A 26,642-nucleotide genomic window follows, 5' to 3' on the forward strand; every position below is an offset into this window, starting at 1 on the left:
ATTATTTCTCCCAGTGGTTAATGAAATAGATTTTGCTGTTTGTGATAGGACGAGGCACTAACACACACAGCAAAAAAGGTTTGGTCATCAGCTTTGAAACGTCCCAGTGGGTGAGTGTCGCAGACATCTTTTATGGAAAATCCTTCCCTTGGGATTTTTTCCTCCTAAGAAGCTGAGAGGGCTCAGGAACAAAATGCAAACAATGGTTATCTGCTGCTGTGGAATGCAACAGGTGCATCTGTGATTGGGCTCATGTGGTTGTTTCTAATTAATGGCCAATCACAGTCAGCTGGCTCGGACTCTCTGTCCCAGACACAAACCTTTGTTATCATTCCTTCTTTTTCTATTCCTAGCTAGCCTTCTGATGAAATCCTTTCTTCTATTCTTTTAGTATAGTTTTAATGTAATCTATATCATAAAATAATAAATCAACCTTCTGAAACATGGAGTCAGATCCTCGTCTCTTCCCTCATCCTCAGACTGCTGTGAACACCGTCACAGGTGAGTGCCATGATCACCTGGAAAATATCATTGTGAGCATGGAAAATGCAGTGAAAAGGGCCTTTTGTCCCAGAAATTGTGCAGCCAACACAAATTACAACACAAATTACAACAGGAATTACAGGAGTTGGAACTGGGAGGTGCTGGCGGCTCCTGCTGCTGGGAAGCCCTGAGGAGTAGGGGGACCACCAAGGATGAGAGAGAAGAAAGAGATAAGGGGAAGCAGAAGAGAAAGGTGACAAACCAAGGCAGAGGGAAAATGAAGGCAGGGAAATGGTAATGAACCAGCAGAAACTCATCAATGGCACAACACAACAAAAAATTCAGGCAAAAAAACAAAAAAACAAAAAAAAACAAAAAAACAAAAAAAACAAAAAAAAAAAAAACAAAAAAAACCACCAAAACAAACTAAAAAACCTCCAACCACAACAAAACCAAAGCAACCAATAAACAATATTAAAAGCTTTTCCTGGAAGGGGAAATACATTTGTGCAGCTACAAAAATGAACTGAGGACTGGTTTAAAAGCCAAAAAATTGCTATTCTGTCCTTTTTAAATGACCCCTTCAAGCTCCTTTCTGAAGTGAAGCTTTGATCACAATCATGTTGTGCAGAAGGCTGAGCCAACCTTGGAGCAGAATGAACTGTGTAACTTCTTCAGCACAGGGAAGTGAAATGCAAAGCTAAGGAAAGACAAATCACTCCTGCCTTTGGCTATCACTCATTCCCTACCATTAAGGGAAACCCAGTGATTGATGAGCACTGCTGAAAGGGGTAATAATCCACAAACAGAAGGAAGACAGCATGTCTGGCTGGTGCTGCTTTAGAAGATGTCCTGAAGGGTTTGACCACCACAGATAAACAAATTCTGCTACTGTCATTTTACTGAAGTTATGGGTAGCATGCAAGGCTGCTATACCCTTTCTAAGGCAAGTGGACCCATATTGAAATGTGAAACCATCACTTTCAGGAAGTCATATTCACCCTACAAACAATAAAACCGAGGTGGAAGGAAGCATCGCCTGGCTTTCTCCCACTTGCAGTGGCAGGAGCAGGCTGGCAAATTTCCCTTTTCTCTCTCCAGATGCCGCATCAGCAATATTCAGTACACATGGAGTGTAAAAGCTGGTGAGTTTACAGCATAGCAGGGTTCTGCAGTGTGACCGTGTTCACAGGGGTTTTCGGATTGGGGAAGAAATGAGGATCTGACTCCATGTTTCAGAAGGCTGATTTATTATTTTATGATATAGATTACATTAAAACTATACTAAAAGAATAGAAGAAAGGATTTCATCAGAAGGCTAGCTAGGAATAGAAAAAGAAGGAATGATAACAAAGGTTTGTGTCTGGGACAGAGAGTCCGAGCTAGCTGACTGTGACTGGCCATTAATTAGAAACATCCAACATGAGCCCAATCACAGATGCACCTGCTGCATTCCACAGCAGCAGATAACCATTGTTTGCATTTTGTTCCTGAGCCCTCTCAGCTTCTCATGAGGAACAACCCTAAGGGAAGGATTTTCCATAAAAGATGTCTGCGACTCTAGGACAATTTTCCATCACTTTCTCAAAGCACCACGCAGCCTGAGGTGTGCTCTGAGCAGCACAGCCAAAAGTGAGCACCTTAAGGTCAGCTGTGGAGCAAATGCACACAAACCCAAAGCTCCTCCAGGCCCAGCTTTGTTTCCACCTTGCACTGAGCACAGCCCGTGTTCCCATTCCAGCCTGCCCGTACTCACTCCCTCAGACGCCTTTTTGGGGATGAAACTATTGGTTTGGCCTGAAAAGTGCCAGATTTTCATTCTGAGAAGGTCTGTGTGACCACACAGAGATTCATTCACATATGAGAAACGCCAGAAAATATCAGAAGCCACTCAAAGCTCTCGTCTACAAGGAAGGTGCAGTTTCAGAGCTGAGAGAGGAACAGAAAGGGAAAAACACCTCTGTGAAGGAGGAGATTTGCAAAGATTTATATTCCGTCCTGTTAAATTCATTTGCCACTGAGAGAGGAAGGGAGAGGGGTTGAGAATATTTATATTTACCACAAGTTGGTGGAGAAACACTAAGCTTTGTTGATTCCCACAAAACATTCATACAGCCACAACAAATCGTGAGCCAGAGTGAGCCAGAATTTAACTTTTCCGTAAAGAAGACAGCAGTTTGTTCACAGCATCTCTTCCTGTACTAATTTACCGTTTTCCGAAAGACTGTTTCCATTCAAGATTTTGTCTCCTGCTTTAATCCCCCACATTTTATCTGGTGCTACACTCTCTGCTGGCTGCTCCAGCAGGATGCAGAGAAACCAAAAAACATGAAAAGGGAGGAATTCCAGCTTTGGCTTAACAGAACAACCGGATCACACAACACACAAAAATGCTTTTTTTTTAATGAGGTAGGACACACGTCTGTTCGCATTGCAATTTGTGGCTGCTGTGTCCATAAATCAAATTTATCTGTAACTCTGGGCTTAAACTGGTCCTTCCACAGATGCAAGGGTGCTGCTGAAAAGGGTTTTTTTTCCCCTGAAATTCTTATATATGTCTCCACTGCAAACTGCCTGAGCGAGACGAAAGATCCCTCTCCTCTGCCCAATGTACAAATGCCCAGAAAACCCTTGAACTCTCTTTGGCAGCGCTGATTGCACTCTGGCAAAGGTGAAGCTCCACAAATTGTCTGGGATTCACTGTTCAAACAAGAGCCAGAGGATCAGAGGATAATTCAAGTTTTCTTTAGCATTATGCCTAAAACTGAGAAATGTGTTAAATCCTAGCACCACTACTAAGATTTTATTCACAAGGATTCACTTAAAAAAAATTAGTTTAGTCACAAGCAGCATCCAGACAGAATTGGTTTTACTTGTTAAGTTCAGAAGGGAAGGAAAATAGATTTTCAAAAAAAGTTGTGTTCACATAATTACAGATTAATATGTAATTATTGCACAGGATATGCACAGGATAGAGAATATTCACATTACAGCTGATCACCTACACGCACCATGAGTCTATAAATCCTCAGTGAACAAATTTAAAGTATCCCCACTCTTTTGAAGTGCAGTTGTTGAACACAGGCTCCTGGGAACAGCACAGCCTTCAAACCTGTATTTCTAAGCACTGTTGTGCTTCTATTTTGTTGTTCTATGTTGCTTACATACCTTGAATACTACAGGGACTAATTAACAATTCAGAGATAGAAAAGTAATTCCTTTTTTTCCTCAGGTTAAATGAGACCCCGCCATTTTTGCTACCAAAACCTTTAAGGTTTATATCTAATATATGACATAGCTATCTATCTAATACATATGTCATATCTATTGCTGAAAACTGCAGGGTGAGGGGTCAAGGACAGCTTTTCCAAGTGGAATCACAGAAAGATTGAGGCTGGAAGGGACCTCCAGAATCCACCTGGTCCATCTCCACTCCATCAGCAAGAACATTCCGGTGACAACACCAAGAGCAGCTTCCCACATGTGGCAGCACAAATGCAAACACACTGAAAAGAGGCTCAGGGATAAAGTGAGGCAGGCCTGAGTGGTCAGAGAGACGATTCAAGGGGACACAACACGCTGCAGAGGGAGCTGTCAAGAAGGCAGAGTTATGTGGGACTTTGAAGGGGATTTTAATTCGGTTCCACGGAGGAATCCAGGGAAAAGGGGGGACAAATCAGTGCCAGGGTGCAGCGGCGTGTATTCAGCCTTCTAGAGCAGAGAAGGTCAGAGTCCTGCTCGCTGAGGGTAAGGCCCACACCTCGCTGCACGGTCGGCCAGCGCCCCTCGGCGCCGTAAGGCCTCGGGCTGTGCTGGCTGCGGCCTGGATCGCTGCTAAACGACGAGAAGGAAGGAGCTGCACACTCGCCGGGGGGGCTAAACTTGGTTTATTGGAAAGCCCGCGATGTCCCAGTGAATGACAAAGAACAAAGGGTGCTTAAGGGTTTTAAAGAGAAGGAGTGGACCCGGGAGGGGTTTACAGAAGACCAATGGGGGGACAAGAGGGAATGAACTTAACACAAATGACATAGTGGAGAGCCCAATAGGTACCAGGTATGGGAGGGGTCCTGGGACCACAGCCAACCACAACCCCCAAAGAGGAGAAGCTTCTGCAGTGCTAGATGGAGTGGGGGGCTGATTGGCTTGGCCCAGGGAGGAGAAGAAGCATACATACAAGGGAAAAAGGGGAGGAGGAATTATATAACCTAACAGATCGACAATAGAACTGGCAGGGCTGTGGCGGCAAAACTGAGGAGGGCAGAACCATTTTACACAAAATGGGGGGGAGCAGATACATAAAATGGGGGAGGAATTAAATGAACTTAACGAACACACTACAACACCGAGGAAAAACAAGGCTGGAGCAATCTGCAGTTAATTGCCTGCAGGGCAGCGTTCAAATTCACTGCTGGTTGTCCATTACCTTACTGAACAGAACAGCAACAGGTTCCAGCTTTAGTGGCGGCACTCACAGCAAAGAAAAAACAAAGGTTTGTTTTGACACCGCATTCCCAGGGTGACCCTCAGCTCTGTGGACATGGCTCAGTAGTTTAATGGGTGAAACATGAAGCTAATCTGGAGCAGGGGCTTCAGACAGGAGAAAAAGGAATGATGGAGATGGTCCCAGTGGAGACTGGCAGCAAACGCAGGGTGCCATAACCTGATCACTAAATAAAAGATAAAGTGTTGGATGAAACATGGTACAGCTCTTTTTCTATGCTAGCTTTTTACAAATTTTCAATTCTAAAATGCTTCAGACTACCTCGCTTGTAACAGCTTCACAACAGCATTTATTTTTTCATTTGTGTTTATAAATATCACAGTCAATGAAAGCTTTATGCCAGCTGGGGGGCAGACCCTCAATCCACCTCCCCCTGCCCAAGGTTTCATTGCTGGGCATGACAACACATTCTGTGGAAAACCCTTTGGTCAGCACAGGTCACCCCCAAAAGCCCACAGCCTGCTCTCTGTGGGGCAGGGGAGGCACAGAGAGCAAAAACCGTGACAATACAATCCAGGAAAACCCAAAATCTCAGCAATCTATGGGCTTCCACTCAAGGGAATCATCTCCACCCCAGACAGACCCAGCACAACCTCTCTGGGCAGCCTCAGGTGTGCTTGGAGCTGCCTCTCTGACAATACCCGCTTTTATTACTGATTGTTGCTGATCTTGGACAGCCAGACCTCAAGTTCCTTCCAACATGCAGAACACAAACTCATGGCTTGCAAATCCACTCCTTCCCTTGAGAAGGGAGGGAATCCAGGTCGTGCCCACAAGACCTCACGATCAGATACATAACAAAATGAAGATTATGGGTCTGAAACTTTACTGAAACCTTCCACGGCACTGGAAGTCCCCTGGCAAGAAAAATGCCCCCCGAATGCTCTTTCCAGAAGAGCTCGAGAGGCTGATTAAAAGTGGAATTGAAAAGTGCTCAATCCAGAGCATTTTAAGCGGAAATGTGAGCCCAGGAGTTTCCACAGCTGCTGCAGCAGTCACCTGCATGGTGTACCCAGACCCTGCACAGGACTCCCAGCAAGTGAAGGACGAGTCTCTCTCATAACAGATTCAGTTTCAAAAATCTACTATAAACCTGCTTTTAGCTAAATAACCCCAGGCTCCTGGGCATCTATTAAACCAGCTAAATTAGCATGAGGAGATGGTTCCCATCAGTAACCAGAGCCAGTCTCAGTCTGGCATTAGTAGATGTATTCCTGTAAGCAGCTGGGGTGCAGAAAAGATTTCTGTTTAGCTCGAAAATTCTGCTTAAATTAATATCAAGTTTATTTTCCACCTCTTTTCTTTTTTCTTTTCTTTTTTTTTAATAACTGCAATTTTCTGAGATCAACTGAGTCAGTTTCTTTTTCCACTTCCAACAAAGTCTTGAAGGTTCTCATACAGAATGCTGAGGATCTCACAGATCTGAGAAAGCACCTCTGCCTCTCCCCTTCTGCCTCACAGGTCGGTTTGTAAAAATCCTTTATTGATACTAACTAAAAAAAATATCTTTTAGCAAAGATTTCCATTTAAAATATTCATATAAAATATTCATTTAAAATTTTCATCTTAGAGAAAAAAAAAAAAAGTCTGAGTAGCCACTGGTGTGTTCTCTGACTACAATGAGAGCAAACAAAACACTGGTAAATTACTTGAAGTATTCAGTTTAAACAGGAGCCAAATATTTGGGTTGGGCAACAGACACCTAACAGCCAAGATTAACTAAGTAAAACAGAATGTGAGGTAACATAGGAATTTAAGTACAAGTAGCTACTACCTACGTTTCACATGTTTACATGTGTTTTTCCCCTTGACACTGTATTTCTCCCTTTCCGTTACGAGTAGATTAAATTAAAAACTGTTCCTAACAGGAGCACGGAATTATTTCAGATCATAATGCATTTCAAAAGTGTCCTGGCTCCCATGCCTCAGCTAATCCCCCCTAAATGTATTTTCAGATGACAATACCAGGACTCAGCCCCTGCATGAGGAAACAGAGGCAGAGATGAGAGGACTCAAAAATCAGAGAAGGTCCAGTGAAGATCCTGCTGCAAAGATTTGGTCAGCAGCAGAGAAACCCATTCTCAATTTTCCTCCCTGTGGGAATAACCCTCTGCAGACAATGGGGAATGACTGAAGAAAAGGTTCTTCCTAAGCAGAGAAATCCACGGTGGATTTCAGATGAGCGCCAGAGGACAACAGCAAAGGTCACAAAATGCACTGGTTTGGCTTCTAAAGCCTGTGACATTTCCTGTCCCATTTTATACCACTAAATCACCTCCTCATTCCATTTTTTGGTGGGATTTTCAAAGATTAAATATCAGGTATTAAATATGAAAACTGCATTTTTCATCTTTCTAGCCAGAAACTCACCATGACTAATATGAGCAGAATACAATAAATGAGATACTGGAAGTTCTCCTGTAATTTGCTTTTGCATTACTGAAACTTTGGGGATATAAATTGTGCTCAATAACCACATTGATTCTTATTTCTTACTGTTTACAGTTTTCTTTTAAGACATATAATGAATGATTCTTTGCCATTAGTAAAACTTTTACAGGATGGGAGAGGAAAATAACTCTTTAGTGATAAAATTTTTCAACAGCAGGAAAAAAAATAAAACTTTCAAAAAGACAATTTCCTCAACTTATTATTCAAGTTTTTACAGTGGCTTAGAAACATAGAAACCAATTAGTTTTAATCTCCATTTAATTTTATGGAATGCCTCCAGAAGAGCTCTTAACACAAAGCTAAGACTCCAGTAAGGACAGTGCAAAGATGATGAGAACTCTGCTAATATTATCCTCACAGAGATAGCAGAAGTGCAGTTCTTATGTGTTTCTGATAAGAAGAATTATGGGCACAATGTTCAAAACTCTCCAGAAATTGCCCTTTGAATTTACATTGGCAGTGGCTTCACGAGAGAAAATTTCTTCACTGAGGAGCAGACAGCAGAATTTAATCCAAAAAGGGGCAGAAGTACAAGGAAAAGTCACTTGCAATGCTGGAAGGCAAAAGGAAAATATAAAACCTCATTTTGAATAATCACTGAGACTAAAATACTGTGTTAAGTGTCATTGCTTTTAAACCACAGGTGCTCTAATTTAGAAATATCTCTCTCCTCTTTTTAAATACCTGTTTGAATGAAAATTACCTGTCTGAAGACTGGCTGGAGTTATACTGATTATTTATCTTATTATTTATAATATTATTTATATTATTTATAATCTTATATATATAATATATATTATATATAATAATTATTATATATAATACCTATTATATATTATATATAATACTTACAAGTATTATATATCTACATATCTATCTATCTATATCTTATATATATAAGTTATACTTATTGTTTATCATTATCAAAGAGCACTCGAAATCTTTGGTGTTTTTTGCTACCTTTGACCTGAAAGTGACCTGAGAAAGGAAATTTTCTGTGAATCAGTAACAGCCCTGCACCTCCCCTGCCACTGCTGCCCAAAACCACCAAAATGGGGTGAAAGCAGCTTTACACCTGCTTAAAGGTGGCTCAGGAACTCTCAGGAAATTGCATTTTAAAAACTCTTTACGTAATACATTTAAGAAGTGGAGATTGTTAAAAATTGATGGAGGTAATCTTTAAAATTTAATACAGATACCTTCCACTGGTAGCTTCAATGCTGGGGACCAAATGCTAATTAAAAAAAAAAAAAACAAAAAAAAACCAGAAGAGCATTTCAAATGAGACCAAAGATTAGCAGATAATATTCATGCGTATCACCACACTGTAATATCAGGGACAGATTTGTTCATAACTTCAATTTAATACTGAATTCAAGGACAGGTAATTTGTAGGCTCTTTTGCCATCACTTCTTTCAAGTAGTGCCTCGTTTTCTCCATCACTTCATACAGGCTTACAAGCTTTTTGCCTGTTTTATAAATAGCCCCCTCATCCTTTCTGTGTGTTTCCAGGTACTGGGGTGTCAAGCACTGGGTTCCACCAGCAGGAGTTAGTCTGATATTGCTAATCTGTGGCGTAAAAATCAAACTGAGCAACAGCTGCAAGAGGAAGCTGGTTGTTAGGACAGAAGTGCGCCAGTAATCATCATTTCTCAGAACAGAGCACAACAAATGCACTGCTGTTGGATGGGAATTCCTTACAACATCCATGAACCAAGAAAAGTAAGGATGGGAAGGTGCAGCTCGCAGTTCAGGGAGGGCCCAAAGACCAGGCGTGATGTATGAGGTGATATCCAGCCCATATTTGTCAAATTTCATCAGTGTCACTGCCACACTCCCTTTGTAGCCCTGGTGCTGATCCTTGCTCCCTCCTTGCCACTGGTAACTCCCAGATCTGGGTGCTGAATTGTCCCATATAAATCCATATAAACCCACATGAATCCACATAAACCGGTCCCATGTAAATCCACACAAACCCAACACGCAGTTTTCCACTAGCACACCTCTCTGAGACACAACCAAAGAAGCACCACTGTGGTCACCACGCTGGTGTCCAAGCATGGGGGCAAACACAGAAGGGAAAATCCGATTGAAATCCTTGTCCTGAGCTGCTCAGGGCGTCCACAATGAACACGGAAAACACAAAATGCAGAGCGAAGGTGCTGGCAAATCCACTGGTTCTGCCATTCCAGCAGGGGAAAGGTTGCCAAGGAAAGAACAACTGTGAGGTAAATACTGGCAAATTGTGGGGCGGAAAGGGAAAGTGCAAGAGCTTAATGCAGAAAAAAGGTGAAGACAAGGAAGAGTAGAAGGATGGTAAAGTGCCAAGGCATGGACTCACTCCAGGTCAGAAACAGACATGTCTGAGGCAGATCTATCAGTAGTTTTATTATAATTAATAAAATATATAATTAGTATATTAGATATTTTAATATATCACTATAAATAATATATAAATTAATATAATTATATTAATTAATATAATTATATTAATTAATATATAAGATAATTAATAGGTGTTGTGAGAATGAAAAAGGCCTTTTAAAACTGTCCAGAATGAGTGTCACGCAAAACCCAGAGGTTTCTTTTCAGGGTGAAAGCAAGTACCAAGACACCAGAATTTTTATCACACGAGAATCCCCATTTTGAGGGTTTACCTAGAAATGCTTGGCCAAGTTGTGTAAGGAAGTATGTGTATCTTCAGGAATAAGCAACTTCTTCCCTACTGCCCTCTCTCCTCTTCTTCCCTCAAAACCATGAAAAAAACCACAACAACTTCAACTGCCATCAGGAAAGAGAGAATTTTATACCAAACAATTGCCCTGGGCCACTCAGCTGAATTAAGTCAAAGGGACTGCTGGCAGGCTTAAAATAGGCATCTGTGTTTAAGAGCTTTCCTGGCTTTGTTGCTGCAGTGGAAAATTAAAAAAAAAAAAAAAAAGAAGCTGCAGATGCATAAATTTGAAATTGAAAATATCATCAATATCTCCAAGACACAAAGTATAATTAGAATTAGTAATTAATTCTGGTCTACATTGCCTTGCGCGAAGCTTAAATGTGAGCAAAATGAGAGAGATGCCAGATACTCTCTTTCCCTCCCTGTTGCTTTGAGTTGCTCTAAAAACAGGCTCTGTGATCACCGGAAAGAGAAACGTGGGATTCTCTGCTGTGTGGAGGGGTGCACCACAGCCAGGACACCAAAAATCACCTTTAGCACATCACCAAGGGGGCTGGCACAGCGAGGGTGGCACAGGAGCAGTGCAGGAACCCCTGGATGGGTGTTCACATTATCCCTGTGGTGGCTCCCAGCAGTTTGGTTTTGTACCAAGCCTTCCTGCCCTGTGTCACAAATAACTCCCCTCCCTTGCAGGCTGTGGTTTTTAAGCAGCAGCAGCATTTCTTCCTGCCAGGTCCTGTAAGGAAAGCAGGACACCCTTCTGGCAGCAGAAATCTGCTGTGGTCACGTTTGTGGTGCTCACAGATACTTTTCATTGGTTTATAATCTGTTTTATCTTAAGGGAAGGATGCCCACAACGGCTCTTCTGGGCCTGCTCCAACTGGCTGGAGTCATCTTCAGGATAATATTGTTATCTGGTCAATGGTGTTCTGAGGATGAATCTGTTCAGAACATCATTCAGAAGCAGCCCCCCTAAAACTGGTGTCGAGAGGCCCTGCAGGACTGCAAAGAACAAGCTAGGTAGGTGTGTTTCCAAATGTAGGTGAAGTTTCTGCTGCTACAGGAACTGCACACATCCCTTTGCATCTGCTGAGGAGGAGAACACGCACAAATTCAAAGTGGCTCTGCCAACACCAGTGCCACCGCAACCACAGCCACCCTGGCGTGCTTTAACGGGCATTATTTGCAAAACCACGCATTTTGACAGATCAGAGCAGCTCTCAGCCCAGTCACAGCCATGTCAAATGGAAGAAATCACTCACCCTTTCAGAGCTGAAGCCTGTGGCTCAGACGTGCCTGGAGCCCTGCCATGGATGGAGCCCGTCCATAGGGGCAAGAGGAGACCTCACAGAAGCCGTGGGCTCGATGCACAACTTATCTGTGAAATCCCGTGCGGCCTGTGATAAGCAAGAGATCACGAAAGGTGTCAGCAAAGTCCTTTCTGAGGGGGAAATCCATCATCCAGCTGCCCTGCGTGCTCCCAGGTGAGTCCCACGCGAGCCCCCCACACCTGGAGCTTCCGGGGCTGCGCACCCCGAGGTGCCACCACAAGTAAATAATTACTGCAGAAGGACAGGCTGCAATTTGCCTCATCAGCCGCGCAAACAGCAGCAGGCTCAGCCATTAGCAATTAATTAAAGATCAATGGCATGTAAAACCCCAGGGAGCACACGTGCAATTAGCAAATGTATTTAAAGCAAGCCACAAACCCGCAAGTTTTTTTGTCTGACACTACTCCTCAAGACCATTCTCGACGGTTTTTTTTTTTTTTTTGTTAAAAACCTCATCCCACTCCCTTTTACAAGCCAAAGGGGCTGTGGGAGGGTTACCCACAGAGTTCCACTTGGCAAAGAACATTTCCAACATCCTGCACGGGGTCCAAAGCCCATGGACATGAGTCATCCTCAGTGAGTGTTTTCCTGTTTATTCCAATGGACCTTGGATGGCCTGTAAACATCCTTGCCAAAACAAGTGATCTCTGATAGACATATTAATTAATTTACATGCTCTGCTTTCACCGGTTTGATGGCTCGGGGATGCCAAAGTTGAGACAGTACTTGGTAAAACATCCTGCACGCACCACCAGCAGCCCCAGAGGGGGCAACACAGGGTTAAATTTAAGTTTAAACAATTGCTTTGAAATTTAAACTTTGCTTTGAATTGCGTCGAAAGGTAAACTCCTCTGACCCGGGCAGGTACATTACTGGGGAGTTTCATAACCCCTTATATATCTGCAAAGAGCCCTGTGAGACCCGGTATTTAAAAGGAAAAAAATAATTAAAAAAAAAAAAATAAAAAGGCAAAAGGATTTATGGCTGAATAAATAAATTCAGCCTGAATCCCAGAAATGGCTACAGTTTGTCACAGCCTCTGGAACAGACAGAAACTGAATTTCTTTCCTCCCCGAAGTGCCGAAGGTAATTCTGCCTGAAAGAGCCTCCTGCCGGATCGCTCCACGCTAGGCATTACCACTCTCCACATGGATTTCCTTCCTTGTCTTTAACGAAAGGGTCAAACCCCAAACCCCAGCTGGGCACCGGAGAGCCCTGGCGACGATGACCGTAACATTAGGAAGGAGAAGGAGGAGAACGAGAAGAAAGAAGCAGCGATTTCCCGCCCCACCGACAACGCGGGGAGCGCGGATTCCCATCCCGGTGCCGCACTCACCTCCCGCTCCCGGACCCTCCGCTGCCCTTCCAAACACGGGGATGGAGCGGACAAACCCACGGCACAGAGCCAGGAGCAGCAGCTGCGGCCGCAGGACCTCTCTCCATCAACCCCTCCTCCTCCTCCTCCTCCTCCTCCTCTTCCTCCTCCTCCTCCTCCCCGGCGGTGCCCGCGGAGCAGCAGCGACACAAAGGAGCGCCCGGGTAGCGACAGCGCCGTGCCAGCCGCGAACAGCGCTGGGAACCAAGGAATTCCATCTTGGCGTCTTGTTCTCTCGTCTTTTTTCCTCGTCAGAAGCCTCACAAGCGCCCTGTGTCCGGGCTCCGAGAGCGGGAGAAGCTTTCCCGAAGCTGCCTCAGCGCTGGAAGCTCCAGAGCTGCTGAGACTCCGTTGAAGATGCGTCCAAAAATGATGCAGCCCCAAGTTCCGAAGAAAAGCCCCCCAGGCTAATGTTTCTCCTTGCCCAACCACGGTTCTCCTCTGTCACACTTGCTTTGTTCAGAAATAAAAGGACTGTTGCAGGGCTGAGACGCTGGTTCATGAAATTGCTGCGTTTCTTGAATGCAGCTGTTAAAGCAGCAAGATGCACTAAAATTTTACCAGAAGGCAAACCACAGGGGCAGGAAGGAGCTGCCCTCGGCTGGCTTTCCAAAAACATGCCCACCAATATTTGCACCTGCATGTTCACCCCCAGCAACACAGCTGCACCTGCAGGTGGAGATGGAAACAGCACACAGGTGATACCTGTGTGTATTACAATAAAAAATGAGAGCCTGGCATGCTCAAGTTACTCAGCCCATCTTAGCAGGAAAGGTAAATTTAGCAGAAATTTAGGTTTTAAGGCAGTGGGGACATCAGTGAGGTCTCCTGGATGCCAGCCTTGCGAACAGATGTGCAGCCTCAGCTCCGGGCACCTCGGGGATCCTGGAGCAGTGGATGCCTCACCTCCTGGAGAAGCAGCTCAAGTTGGGGCTGGTGTACAAATCAGGCCCGAGTGTGGTTTAGTGGTTTGGTTCACTGGCTGGAGAGGAAGATGCCACTTTTCTGGGGGCAGATCTCCAGGGAATGTTCAGGGAATGTCACACTGAAGAAAGAAGCACCAACCCAATTCAAAACTAAACAAAAACCAAAAACCAAAACAACAAAACCAAACATTAAAAAACCAAGGAAAAAAAAACAAAACAAAACAAAAAAACCCCAAACAAACAACCCCCCCAAACCCCACAAACAAACAAACAAAAAACCCCAAAAAACCAAAACCGACCAACCAAAAAAATGCAGCACCAAAACCCTCAAGAAAAAACCCCATCTCTATCACGTTGTATGGTTCCAGGGTTAAATATTCCTGGGAAGGACTCAGGAAGGGGAGAAAAGAAGGGAAAGGATTGGACTGACTCAGGATTATGTGGTTTAAGTCTCATTTCTTTATGTGGCACACTAAAACTACCTGGGCTGTAGCAAGACCCTGAATTTTGCACACCCTGGCCTTGTGTCTAGGTGCATTCCAGCAATCCATATCACACATTCCACATCTTCTGCCTTCCCTCCAGGAGAAGGGAGTGGATACAGGGAGTGTCTCATTTCAGTGAGATCTGTGCATGACTGGCAGGAATTTAATTTTTATCCTTGTAATCAACCATATGTGCCCCAGAAGGCAGCACTGAGGGAAAATGAGGAAGGTCTGGAGTGCCCTCAGTCCCTGCAGCTCATTCCCTGGACAAGCAAAGAGTGTTTTTCTCCTGCAGGAACTCCTTCTACCCTTTGGATGGCCTGTTCATATGTCATTTATCTCTGGAAGATTCAGACCAAGAACCAGAATTTGATCTCAAATGCTACAAGAGGTGAGGACAGAGGACAGAGAATAAATTTTGTTGTTCTTACCATGATTTTTTTGCCTAAGCAGCTCAGGCTATTATTCAGATGGAGTTCCCTTACTGGAGGAAACTCTTCTGTTCTCACAGTTGCGGTCATATAGGATGCATCCTTTCCTGCTTTTGGAAAATGAAGGTGAGCCTGTGCCAGCCACACTCCATGTTGACACATTCCCACCTCCTATCCCTGTGTCCAAGCTGATGAAAAGAGGGTTTCCACTCTCCTAAAAGTGCAGAACAGTAAAGCCACCGGAAGGATTTTGGCAGCACAGCCCTAATGGAAAAGCTCAATCTCACTCATAAAAGCTACGCAATGGACAAAAGCTATTATGGAAATCCTGTTATCATTCACTTCACAAAATAAATGGGGGGAAAAGTATCTGGCAGTGGCTACAGAGGAAACTCTCCACAGTCCGACACAAAAAGGAACAAGGGATTCACCAACTCTAAAATGATTAAGAAGTTTGGTTTCAGCTTCCTCTTTTTTTTTATTTTTTCCTTCCCAAAACAGACCTTACTAAAATAAAACAAAGGCAAAGAGCTCTCTGAGAGCCCTGCCAGTCCCTGTCAGTTATGTATTTTGGGAAGTGGGGTGAGTCCACATGAATTCTGTTGTCCCTATCTTTGAGATAATGCTGTTGCATTTCAGGAGAGCACTTGAGCTATGGTTGGCAAGTGCTCCATGCAGTTCTCTTATCACAAAAACCTCAGTAAGGAAAAAACCTGGGCCCTCTGAAAGCATCTCAAACCACGGAAGAGAGGCAAGTGGCACTTGCTGATACAGAGATAATTCAGATCTTTTATTTAACAGTAATTCGTGAAACAGTCAGAATTTTGACTGTAGCATCACGAACTGCAGAAATTATAGAAGTTTTTGTCTCTAGAGCCCTGTTCTGCTAATGGTGATGAAAAACTCTGTAGATCCATGATCTGGCTGAACTTACCTCAAGTTCTCTGCTATAAAAATGGCACAGTTCTCCCTCCTGGGAAACCTTGGATAGTTTCAGACCCCAGCCTAAATGGACTGAAGCTGCTAAGCTGGAGAAAAGTTTTAATTTCTTACTCACTACTCCCCAGAAATTTTTAATCTTGGGGATTACATCAAAACTAGATTGCAAATAATTGTCAAATGCTAAAGACAATGCAGGATGTGGCCATGAAGCCCATTTTCCCATCAGCTGACTTTTCATTAAACCATACTCCAAAACTTAGAGCCCTTCTTGAATCCTGCTGTATTTCAGTTTGCTGTTCCAGCCAGGCATTGCATCTGGATTCTTCCCTCTGTGAAGACACATCTGTCAAGTGAACCTGCTTAAATTCCTAGTGAGAAGAAAAGACTGAGTATCACCATAAGAAGCACAAAAATGCAGCAGGTAGGGATTAGTTTCTGTGTTAAAGAATCTATTGAGTACATCAAAAATACCAGCAACTTTCTGTAGTCTGTTACAGATTATTTAACCTAAAACGGTTGTCTTTTCCTGAATCTGTCATTCTCTACTTCCTGAAAATATGTTTAACTTGGGCATTCTGACTCCTTCACAGGCCTGCATTGCCTATGTAACTAATCTAACTGCAGCAATCTTTGGAAAAAATGGCTTTCTTGCCACATGATAAATGGATTTGCAGCTGTGTGGCAGACAGAACTGAAATGTGAAAAATAAACAATTCAGTGTGAGGTGTTGGCAATAACTGTATCAAATTGTGATGATCATTTTACAGATACAATTCCAGTGAGAGTGTGTGGTCTTTAATCAAGTGCCCTTTTAGCTTAAGAGTAAATGCCCTATTTTCTAATTTGAATGATCATTTAGGATGGGGTCCTTCTTCAAGGAATTCTCCTACACATCTAATCTCCATCTACACGTGCTAATCATCTTTTAAACACTGATCCTGGCTGGATGCCACACACCCACAAAAGTCACCCCATCAGTCCCTTCACAAGCTGGGCAGAGGAGGGAAAATACAATAAAAGGCTCCTGGATTGAGATGAGAACACAGAGAGAAGAGACTTAGGGAAATTAGTTTATTACCAATCAAATCACAGTAGGATGAAGACAAAGAAACTAAATCTTTAAAACTCCTTTATCCCACCCTTCCCTTCTTCCAAAGCTTAACTCCACTCTCAATTTTCTCTTCCTCCTTCCCCTCAGTGGTTCAGGGAGATGGAGAACAGGGTTTGTGGTCATTTTATTAAACATTCTCTCCTTCCTCCTCCTCACCACTGATGGTCTCAGATGTGGCCAGAGGATCCACCCTGGAGCTGGTTGGCTCAGTGGGACACAGGGGAAGCTTCCAGCAGCTTCTCAGAGAAACCACCCCTGTACCACCACCCAAACCTGGCCATGCCAGCCCCACACAAACACAGTTCACTTCATCTGCTGTTGTGAAGCCGCTTTTATTCTGTCAGAGAACAAAAAGCAGCCCAGGAGAGCAGCAAATGAACAGCACAGGAAAAGTGGCTCCTGGTGCAGCTGGGCTGGGTGATCAATACAAAACAGCACACGAGCCACTCAAGCTTTTCACACTCGTATGTCCTAATAAATTTAAGGCCAGATAATGAATATGTTTTGGGTTTTGTTCACAAAGTTGTTTTCACCTTTCAGATCTGCCCCAGAGCAGCTGCCTTTTCTTCACTGGTTTCCCTCACTTCGCAGCTCCAGCTTCCTAAGCCGGTCCTCAAACTTCGGAACGTCGACTCGGTGCTTCATGAGGAACTTCCCATTTAAGTGAAAAACAGGTATGTCATATTTGTATTTATCATACCAGGCTGTGTTCTCTGGAAGGGTGATATCCACCTCCTGCAGAATGAACTGTGGCAGAGAAGAGACATGGCAGTTCCTACTGGACACTGTAAAACAAAACCTGCTTGTCTTCTGATCAGTGCTTTCCTCAGAAATGCAAGGCTGCTTTCCTGAAGCTTGTGGGTTCATTCTTTGTGCTGTAGCCTGTTTGTTTTTGAGTACAAAATATATGTAGCCTTGGCTGCCTCTCCACAAGGGACTCCCTCCCTAGCCCAGAGTATTATTGTTCCACTCTCCTGTGGGCAGCAACATCAGCAACAAACACACAGCTGGGAACAAAACAGGCAGCAGAGTGCAACAGCTCTCAATGCTGCCATTAAAAGTTTCATCCTTCAACAGAGACATCAAAAACCTGGCTGAGAAACGGCAAAAATTGCAGCCACATAGTTCAAATATTCAAAGCCCCACTTAGTTACGTCCTTCCCAAAACACATCCTGGCTCATAAAAGTTGCAAACTCCTCCTTCAGACAAGGCAACAGTATTTGCAAAAGGAGTATTTTCAAGAACTTCTGTAACATAGTTTATATTGGTTTAGTTTGCCAATACTTATTTGAGTAGCATTATCACAAAATGCTTTTGGATAATGAGTTTTATGTAAATCAGTGCTGAAATTGTCTTGAAGAGGTCATCCATGAAAGAATAACACATGCAAATAAATCCAAGCAATTTTCTTTTTACAAATAATGAATCATGATTAACTGTTCTTTCCATATAGAAAATATATACAGAATTTCCATACATTACCCTTCTCTTGTATGGCTCAAGAACTTCTTTTGCTTCATCACACAGAGGGCATGGTTTCTAAATGAAAACATTCAGAGTAGCTTAAAGCATGCACGAAAACACAAAAGTTGTTTGTACTGTGAAATAACACACACAGGCATTACATTCATTACTGTAAATTCAGGTTCCCTTCCTTGCACCAAGGACCCTGCCTTAGGGCTTTCCAAAACTTTACTTATCAGTGCAATATGAAGAAAAAAAAGCCCCAACAAACTATCCAGCCACTGAATTTAATTATTTTACATTTGCTATTGCATTTCTCATGGAGCAAATTTGACAGTTTTCTAAAAGCAGATCCAGAGGAATGATCTGAAAGCACTGTCATCACCAAATGAAGACAGCTGCAGGTACCGCTCCTGCTAAAAGAGGAATGAGAAAGCCACACAAGGAACTTCCAGCCTGTCTCAGATCAAGACACTTGCCTCAGCTCAAATGGGAAAATAAGGAATTTAACACTGGGTGGCTTTGCCTGGAAGAAATTAAGCAGGATCCTCTCCAAACTGCAGAGCTGGAAGGAAAGTAACCTCCAGAAAAGAGAACTAGCAAACACCTTCAGTGTCTTAACCTGTGATGAGGTAAAAAAACCCCTCACATTTCTGAAAACTGCCCCATCTGAGTTCTGCTGACCACCCAGGCTGTAGCTGAAAACGTAATTCATATGAAGGCATGCTGCTCCAATGTTTGCAACAGCAAAATTTGGCCCATAAAATTCACATGGCAAAGTACATGGAGGTGAACATGACTGCTCTGTTCCTCTGCCCCAAAACACCTCCCACGGCTGGAAAAGATCTTCTTCTCATTCTCCCACTGAAAAGTCTTCCTTGAGCTTGTTCAAATGTGAAGTTAATCTGAAACAGCTACTTTTTATTTCCTGCAATGTGAAATTTCCAGTAATGTGAATTACTTCGGGTGAAACACCCTGCTTTTATTTAGATCCAACCTCAACTGCCTTTCCCACATGGACAAGCTCTGAAAACCTATCCAGGACACTGAAGTGCTGTGTTCTTCATAGTCTTGGCTGCTTTTGGTTTAACAGATACTGGTGACTGAAAGGATGGACCCAGAACCCTGCACATCAGTTTTCTAACACACAAAAAACCCCCAAAAACTCCACCCAGTTAAACCAGGACACACTTGGCTCCTCTAGGCCTGTGGAGAGCTTCCCAACATACCAGGCACATAAATGCATTTGGTAAAGATGGCTAACTTTCAGGAAAAAATATAGTTTTTACTGTCATGGCAAGCTTAAGCACTACGTGGTACTGCCTTAAAATCAGAAGTGAATTATTTTAACAAAGAATGAAATCTTTTCTAGAAGTAGATTTGTACAAGGAAATGTTGCTGGGGTGGTCAGAAAAGGGGACTGCAAGGGGAAACCCATTTGGTAAGTTTCCATCAGTTTGATCCAGAAGTCGTAACTCCCTTCTGCTTTCTCCTCTTTTCACCTTATTAAAAATAAACTAACAATGTAGATTAGATTTTTTTAATAGACTGCACTTTTCTTTGCAATTGCCAGTGAACATTTAAAGTTAGCAGTAAACATTTAGAGTCAAAAAACACCTCCAACAAAAGGCCATTTTAGAGAAGTGCTGGAAATCTGCTACTAGAAAATTTGATTTCATACAGTGCCTTACTAATTAGGAATTTTATGACACAAAGAGAATTTTTTTCCAATTTTTAACCGAAAGGTAAGAGCATTATTCCCTACCTTACCCCATTTGAATTATGAGTTAGTTGAAGCTGAACTGGGCATGAGGAGAGAAAGCTGCAACTTTAAAGTATAGTTCTGATTATTAAATGGATGCTGACCTATTATTTTTAACCTATTCATTTGTCACACAGTTTCCACACTCCTGTATGGTTATGGATGGAATGAAAAAACACTGTGCAGGAGGAGGAAATTATTTTAATCATATCTAAAACCACCACACTGATGTCAGCACTCTCAGTGCTTTGCATTTGTAGTTATTCTCCTCTTTAAAGCTGCAACAACCACATAAATTCAGCATAACCCACCCTGTGCCATCCTTTATAAAAGTGCAGAACTATGCAGGTAATAATTGAAAACAATTCATGGAATGTGACACACCACAAATGACCCTTCCTGCTCATCTCATCTGTTTTCTAAATATGCCTAGGAATTCTATGTTGGAGAATTTTGCTCAGACATGGCTTAAAGGAAAAAAAGGCCATGAAAATATACAGCTGATTAAAAAGTAAAAGGCAGCTGTAAGCAGCAAGTTCTCAGGCCGTTCCTGTAAACAGCAAAGTTCTCAGGCTTGTTTTTTAATAACAAGTAAATACCTTGTCCTTGGATAGTGATTGGAAAGCAGAGTGACAAACATGGAGGCCTTGAGAACAGTCAATAACAGGATGAGAAAAACAAGTTTTGGTCTCAATAAGAAACCACAGGTATTGAAAACAAAAGGAGGGGTTGGTGTGTAATCTGTAGCCAATAATGAGCTCGGATTTTGCAATATGTATGAACTTAATTAACACGATATAAAAGTGTGCATACTGGATCAATAAATCGGAGTTCGATGCTGATCAATAAGGGTGGGTCGGCTCCCTTCACTTCCTCAATTCTACACCTATTTTTCCACTGCCAATAAAGCAAAAAAGAGGGTAAAAGAAAATCTACTTTTCCCTCACGTGCTCCCAACACTAATTGAATACATTTTACAGTCTCACAGGTGGTGCTGAAATCAAACATGAGCACTTTGAAGAGCCTGCTTTGACTGCTGATGCTTGTGGTTGGCAGATTGTGTGTAACATTTCATCTCTGCTCTCCATTTTCAGGGTGAAACTCTGGCAGCCAGGCCAAATCTTCAACTAGTAAATGAACCACAGAGTCACAGAGGCAAAACTGTCCTGAAATATTTGTTGATTGCTAATTGTTGATTGCTAATTCTTACAATGAGAGCAGGACTGTGCGGCAAAGCCTGGTGTGCAGAAACCCACTAAGTAAAACAACCAACACTACTTTGAATGGGGGGGAAAAAAAGGCAAGGACAAGCCATTTAACCTGTAATTCCTGTGTTTCAGAGCTGACAAACACACAGTCTTGCCCAGCTCCATTGTGTGAACAGCTCTTACCTTGGTGAATAAAGTCAAGATTGGTTTATTCATGCTGTCTGAGCAGAGTTGCCTCCCCAGTGGGCTGGGTGAATGCCTGGCTCGTGGCAGGGCTCTGCTCAGGAAACAGAGCACCATCATCCTGTTTCAGGCAGAAAAAAAAAACAAAAAAACTCTGAGTTGTTCCAAGTTATAGCTCATGAAATTTAATGCCAGGATAAACGCGACGCTTCTGTGGCGGCTCTAAATCACACACAGCCAAAACATTCATCCCAGGGCTTTTATGCTCACACTATCAACACATTCATCAGGGAGGTGGGTTTACTGTGTGGCAGGCCAGAAACATTGTGCAGCTTGAAAAGCAGCAGTTCCATTAAAAAAAAAAAGAAGAAAAGAACAACAAAACACCTACGTTATCTTGTCAAAATGCCTCTTTTAAATTCCCTAACACAAATGCTGACATAAATGCACTATGCTGTTCCAGCTCCACAGATGCCAGCTGGAATTACATATTTAAAAATGCAAAGTGCTGTGCTTTGAACCTCTGTAATCTTGCTGCAGTGTTTGACATAGTCTACTTACCCAAATTATTCCATCAAAAAAACCCCTAATCTGTGCCTAATCAGAATATTAATACAATGTGTTCTGCAGTGAGTAAAAAGCTCAAGTTGATTTAACTTGGTAATATTAAAAGTATTCGTACTGCCACAAGTCCTTCCAGCAACAGCAAATTAATTGATGGGTTTGTGATTCCTTTGAGAAAGTCTGAATAAGTGTTATTGAAGGGTGCCACTCTGGAGTCTTGAATCTCCTGCTCATAATGTCATTAACAGCAACACTGCTTCCTCCAAACTTTTGTCTTAACGTGACCTCTACAAGACTGAGGGACAAAGAAGGAAGCCAAAGGGAGTCTGCATGGTCATTATCTGCAGACATGACACCTGATATCAGAATTTACACTGGGAAAACTAAACTGAATCCCTTTTACCCAAAGCCAAACTGCTTCTGCTCAGTTTCAGGCCTGACTTACCTGTAGCTCTATTATCTAAAGCTAAACACACAACCTGATGTCACAATTTCCAGCAGCTAAAGAGTGAGGAGGATCTCATTGCAACTGCTAGGCACAGTTTAGGATGTTTAGTTAAAAAGAACCCAGTGCTCTTCTTCTTAACTGGATCTCTCAGAACTGATACCACAAAGCTTTTTTCTAAGAGGACAGTTTATCCAGAATAACCGCTAAGGAAAAACACTGCAGTGAACTCTGAACTTTAAATACTGTATTTCTAAGCCACAACCACAAGGAAAAAAATCAAATGGGTGACAGGGCACTGCTCCACCAATCTTCCTGCACAGCCAAAAGACAGCAGCTATTAGTAAGAGTCAGCTGCAAGGGGCAGAGCAGTAAAATTCCTGTCACTGAGCAGCGACTGGCACAGCACACACTGCCAAAGGTCACAGTCCTTGGCAGCTACTGCATTTGTTTCACTTATCAAGGTGGAAATACAACTGCCTGGGATTCTGCACGTTAAATGTACAGGCAAGCTTGGCACATTTTGGAAAAATGCAGATCTGGATGGCAGGAAGAGCCTCAGTCAGACGCGGAAAATTTTTAAACTCACAGCACATGCAAGACCAGAACAGATGCAGTTTTGGCATGAGGTGTTTACAGCATGTTGGCCTGCTCACATGCAAGATAAAAAACGGGGGCAAAAAAAAGGGTCTGCTTGCTGACAAGTTTTTTAACAACACTTTTGTTGCCAGCCTAGCAAGCCTTCCAAATGAGGAAGATGCTCTCAAATTGATTTTTTTGGATAGTAGAATGAAAAAAGCAAAGATTTCCATAGATCACATTTTCCTTTCCACATATATGTGCTTAAAACAGCTCCAGTTTAGTCCTATATAGCTGCTTTTTGATCCCTCCATGCTCTGCTGTCCTGAGGACAACAACTACCAAAACATCAGCTAAAGAGGAATGAACAAAACAGTTTCAGTACCTAAGCTATGAGATTCCACCAAAAAAAAAAAAAAAAAAAAAAATCAGCCAGCAGTGCCTTAACTTTTTCTTCAATTTTATGTAATTACAAGAAATTCCACCACCAGAATCCAGCAGCAAATTTTCACTGACCAGAAGAATCTGCTGTTTCCATGGCTAATATGACTCTGGCTGGATATTTTTACAAATAACCTAGAGGAAACAGAGTCCTGTCTTTCTACTTATTCACCTAAGAAAAATGATACCAAAGACACTAAAATGCACAAAACTTCCCATATCATTATTCTGGATCTCTCTCTAGACTACCCCCAATTATAAAGATTTGCTTGAGGGAAAAAAATGAACACATAAATGCAAAGAAGGATGCTTGCAAACTTGAGAATTTACCTTCCCCTAAACCACAATGCTACAGATTTAACAAATTATTCTTTTGAGTCTGGGCTTGGCCCATGCTCTATTTTGCAAAGCCAAATTGGACTCAATTCCCATTAACTGAATTTACAACACCCAATAAATCCTCATCTGCAGGAAAATTAAGTTGTGACACTAAAACCATTCATTATTTAGATGAGGTAAGTATCTGTATAAACTTAATCTCAGCATCAATCAAGGAAAGACAAGCATGGATATTTTTTCCCTTGAAGTATTTATCTTTCAAGTAACAGCTGAAAGAGAATGGGGGGAGAAAGTAGGTGCAACTATCAGAATGCATGTTGATGGCATTCAAAACACCTGTCTCCTCTTGTCCCTCATTCAAAATCAGCTCTGGCTATCAAGGAAACTAAATTTTCTGGCAGTCTGCCTTTGATTACCTACCAAGGAAATGCTGAATAGGAAAACAGGTGACAGAGACCAGGGAGCCCACGTGAGTGGGGACAGCAAACCCTGCAGCTGTGGAGATCCCCAAGCAGCTTTTACCCCACCAGAAACTCAGAGGAGGCCTGCAAAACACAAGGAAAACTGTTTGCACGTGCTCATAACTCTAGACGTCCTTCAGGGAGAATCAGGTTCTTGCAGCAGCTCAAAATTCAAAGGTATCATCGGCAATATGTCTGTGGGGTGATGCTATGCATCAATCAGTCCATGTTTCCATGCATTTCTCCTACAGTAACCTGGGGAAAATGCCACAAAGACACTGCATTCCATCCCAGAAAAGATGGAAGTGTCACATTTGTCAACACATTTTGCTCAGTAATCCCTCCAAATTAGAGGGATGAGCCATGGAAGTGCATCCCAGAATCTGGTCCAGGGCCACACTCCAAATCCCAGATAATTTAAATTACACCCAACAGGTTGCTGTAATGGCCTGTGCTCAATAGTGTGCAGAACGTGCACAAAACAACACACTACTACCATAATTTAAGTTACTAATGGAGCTTAAAAATTAATATTAAAAATAGCATAATAGAGGATAATATATACATCATATATATTATAGAACACAGCATACAATATTTTATATGTAACCATGAATCTCATGAAATTATATTATCTTACATGCTACAGAGCCTATAATGTTATCATATTAACAAACCCAGCAATAACATTAAAATATAGGATATTGCTGATATAATACATATTAATATTTATGTAGGTCATATTAAGGTAATATTAATATGTCATTAATACACAATATTGGTTAGGTGTATTGTATGAATAATTATATTAATGCTACTGTATTTAAATATATATTATGTATATAATGATACAGTATATTACGTATATAATGATATTGTATATTATATTGATACATATCAATATATTGATATGTATATATTTTATTTACATGTACAGCTTGTACATTTTAAGTATACGCATATATACATGTATATATATACATACCTATACATATATATATTCATAAAAATATTTGCATGAGTATATATATGTATATGGACATATATATATGTATACAAATCTATGTTAATATATGTGTATATACAAATACACACATATATTAACATAAATTGCATAGACATATAATTCCTATGCTATACATATATGGATTATGTATACATTATACATTATATATACACATATATGCATACATACATATACACATATACCTACAGATATGCATATAAATAGATGATAATATGAAATATATTACAAATAATGTTTACATGCAAGATACACATTTGTGTGCCTATGCATGTAACCATACACAAAATATGATACATATTTTTCTGTGTGTACATGTGAAAGATAAATCTGAAAATATATTATAGATATAAATAAGTATAAAAATTATAAAATCAATTATAATTTTTATATGTGTATATATATACACACACACACACACACACATATATATATATATATATATACAAGCTGGCAGGGCTTGGGTGGTTTCACTCAAAAGTTTCCAAATATAAATGTTTAAAACTATTTATTATGTTACATATCTACAATGTATATAATGCCTACATATATATGCAGATGTATATATATACACATGTATGTATGTGTATATATATACATATATATACATATATATACATATACATAGATACATATATGTATATGTACACATATATAAATACACATTTACATACATACATATATGCATACATACACACATATATATTCATATATACATATACATACATACATATATACGTATATATACATATATATGTGTATATATATATATACACATATATATTTACATACATACGTGTATGTATATACACACATATATACACATATATACATATATACGTATATATAAACATATATACATTTACATACATACATATATGTATATACGCACATATATACATATATACATGTACATACATACATATATGTATCTATACACACATACATATACATATACACATGCACATACATATATATGCGTGTGTGTGTGTGTACGTATGTTTATGCAGGCATTATATACATTATAGCCGTACAACACAACAAGAGTTTTAAACATTTCCATTTGCGAGCGAAACCCCCCGCCCAGCAGGGTACAGTGCATCCAGAGGCCTCCTCCCTCTCCCCAGCAAGCAGCCGGCCCGCCAGGTGATGGCAATATCCGCAAACCTGTACCCGGACCCTCCGCGGCCACACGGAGCCCAGGGTACCGCATCCCGGGGGGGCAGAGCCGCATCCCGGGGGCCGCTGCATGCCGAGGGAGCCGCATCCCGGGGGGGCAGAGCCGCATGCCGGGGGCCGCTGCATGCCGCAGGGCCGCCTCCCGGCGGAGCAGCGCGCCGAGGAGCCCGGAGGAGCCCAGGCGGTCCCGCACGCACCTGCGGAGCTCGGCCGGGCCGCGGGCGGGGCGGCAGCGCCGGCTGTGACGTGCCCGCGCCACGGGAAGGAAGCGAGCGGCG

General features: G+C 41.9%; 2 protein-coding genes across 5 annotated transcripts in view; both read right to left on the reverse strand.

Annotated features, from left to right (window-relative positions):
- Positions 1–12,911, reverse strand: part of MARCHF3 (membrane associated ring-CH-type finger 3) — a 64,827-nt gene extending 51,916 nt beyond the window's left edge. For all 4 annotated transcript variants that reach the window (XM_063181240.1, XM_063181242.1, XM_063181243.1 and 1 more), the window contains exons 1-2: positions 12,781–12,911; positions 11,376–11,510 (exon numbers count right to left, since the gene is read on the reverse strand). The gene's annotated coding sequence lies outside the window, so the exon portion shown is untranslated. The remainder of the gene's footprint in view (positions 1–11,375; positions 11,511–12,780) is intronic.
- A 3,749-nt stretch (positions 12,912–16,660) lies between these two features.
- Positions 16,661–26,629, reverse strand: CZH5orf63 (chromosome Z C5orf63 homolog). Its single transcript, XM_063181244.1, has 5 exons — positions 26,562–26,629; positions 24,121–24,245; positions 21,333–21,453; positions 18,198–18,254; positions 16,661–17,461 (listed from the first exon to the last, which is right to left on the reverse strand). Exons 3-5 carry the CDS (start codon positions 21,450–21,452, stop codon positions 17,282–17,284), a joined length of 357 nt encoding a protein of 118 aa, XP_063037314.1. The 5' UTR covers position 21,453; positions 24,121–24,245; positions 26,562–26,629; the 3' UTR covers positions 16,661–17,281.
- Positions 26,630–26,642: the final 13 nt, after the last annotated feature.

Source organism: Melospiza melodia, chromosome Z (assembly GCF_035770615.1).
Source record: "Melospiza melodia melodia isolate bMelMel2 chromosome Z, bMelMel2.pri, whole genome shotgun sequence".
NCBI lineage: Eukaryota > Metazoa > Chordata > Aves > Passeriformes > Passerellidae > Melospiza > Melospiza melodia.

Excerpts from the sequence above, each read along its gene's own strand:
- CZH5orf63 (XM_063181244.1), bottom strand. The coding sequence starts at position 21,452 with ATGATGGTGCTCTGTTTCCTGAGCAGAGCCCTGCCACGAGCCAGGCAT. Across the intron at positions 18,255-21,332 it reads TCTTGACTTTATTCACCAAG|AAACCATGCCCTCTGTGTGA; the intron begins GTAAGAGCTGTT and ends GTTTTCATTTAG. Across the intron at positions 17,462-18,197 it reads TTGAGCCATACAAGAGAAGG|TTCATTCTGCAGGAGGTGGA; the intron begins GTAATGTATGGA and ends TCTCTGCCACAG.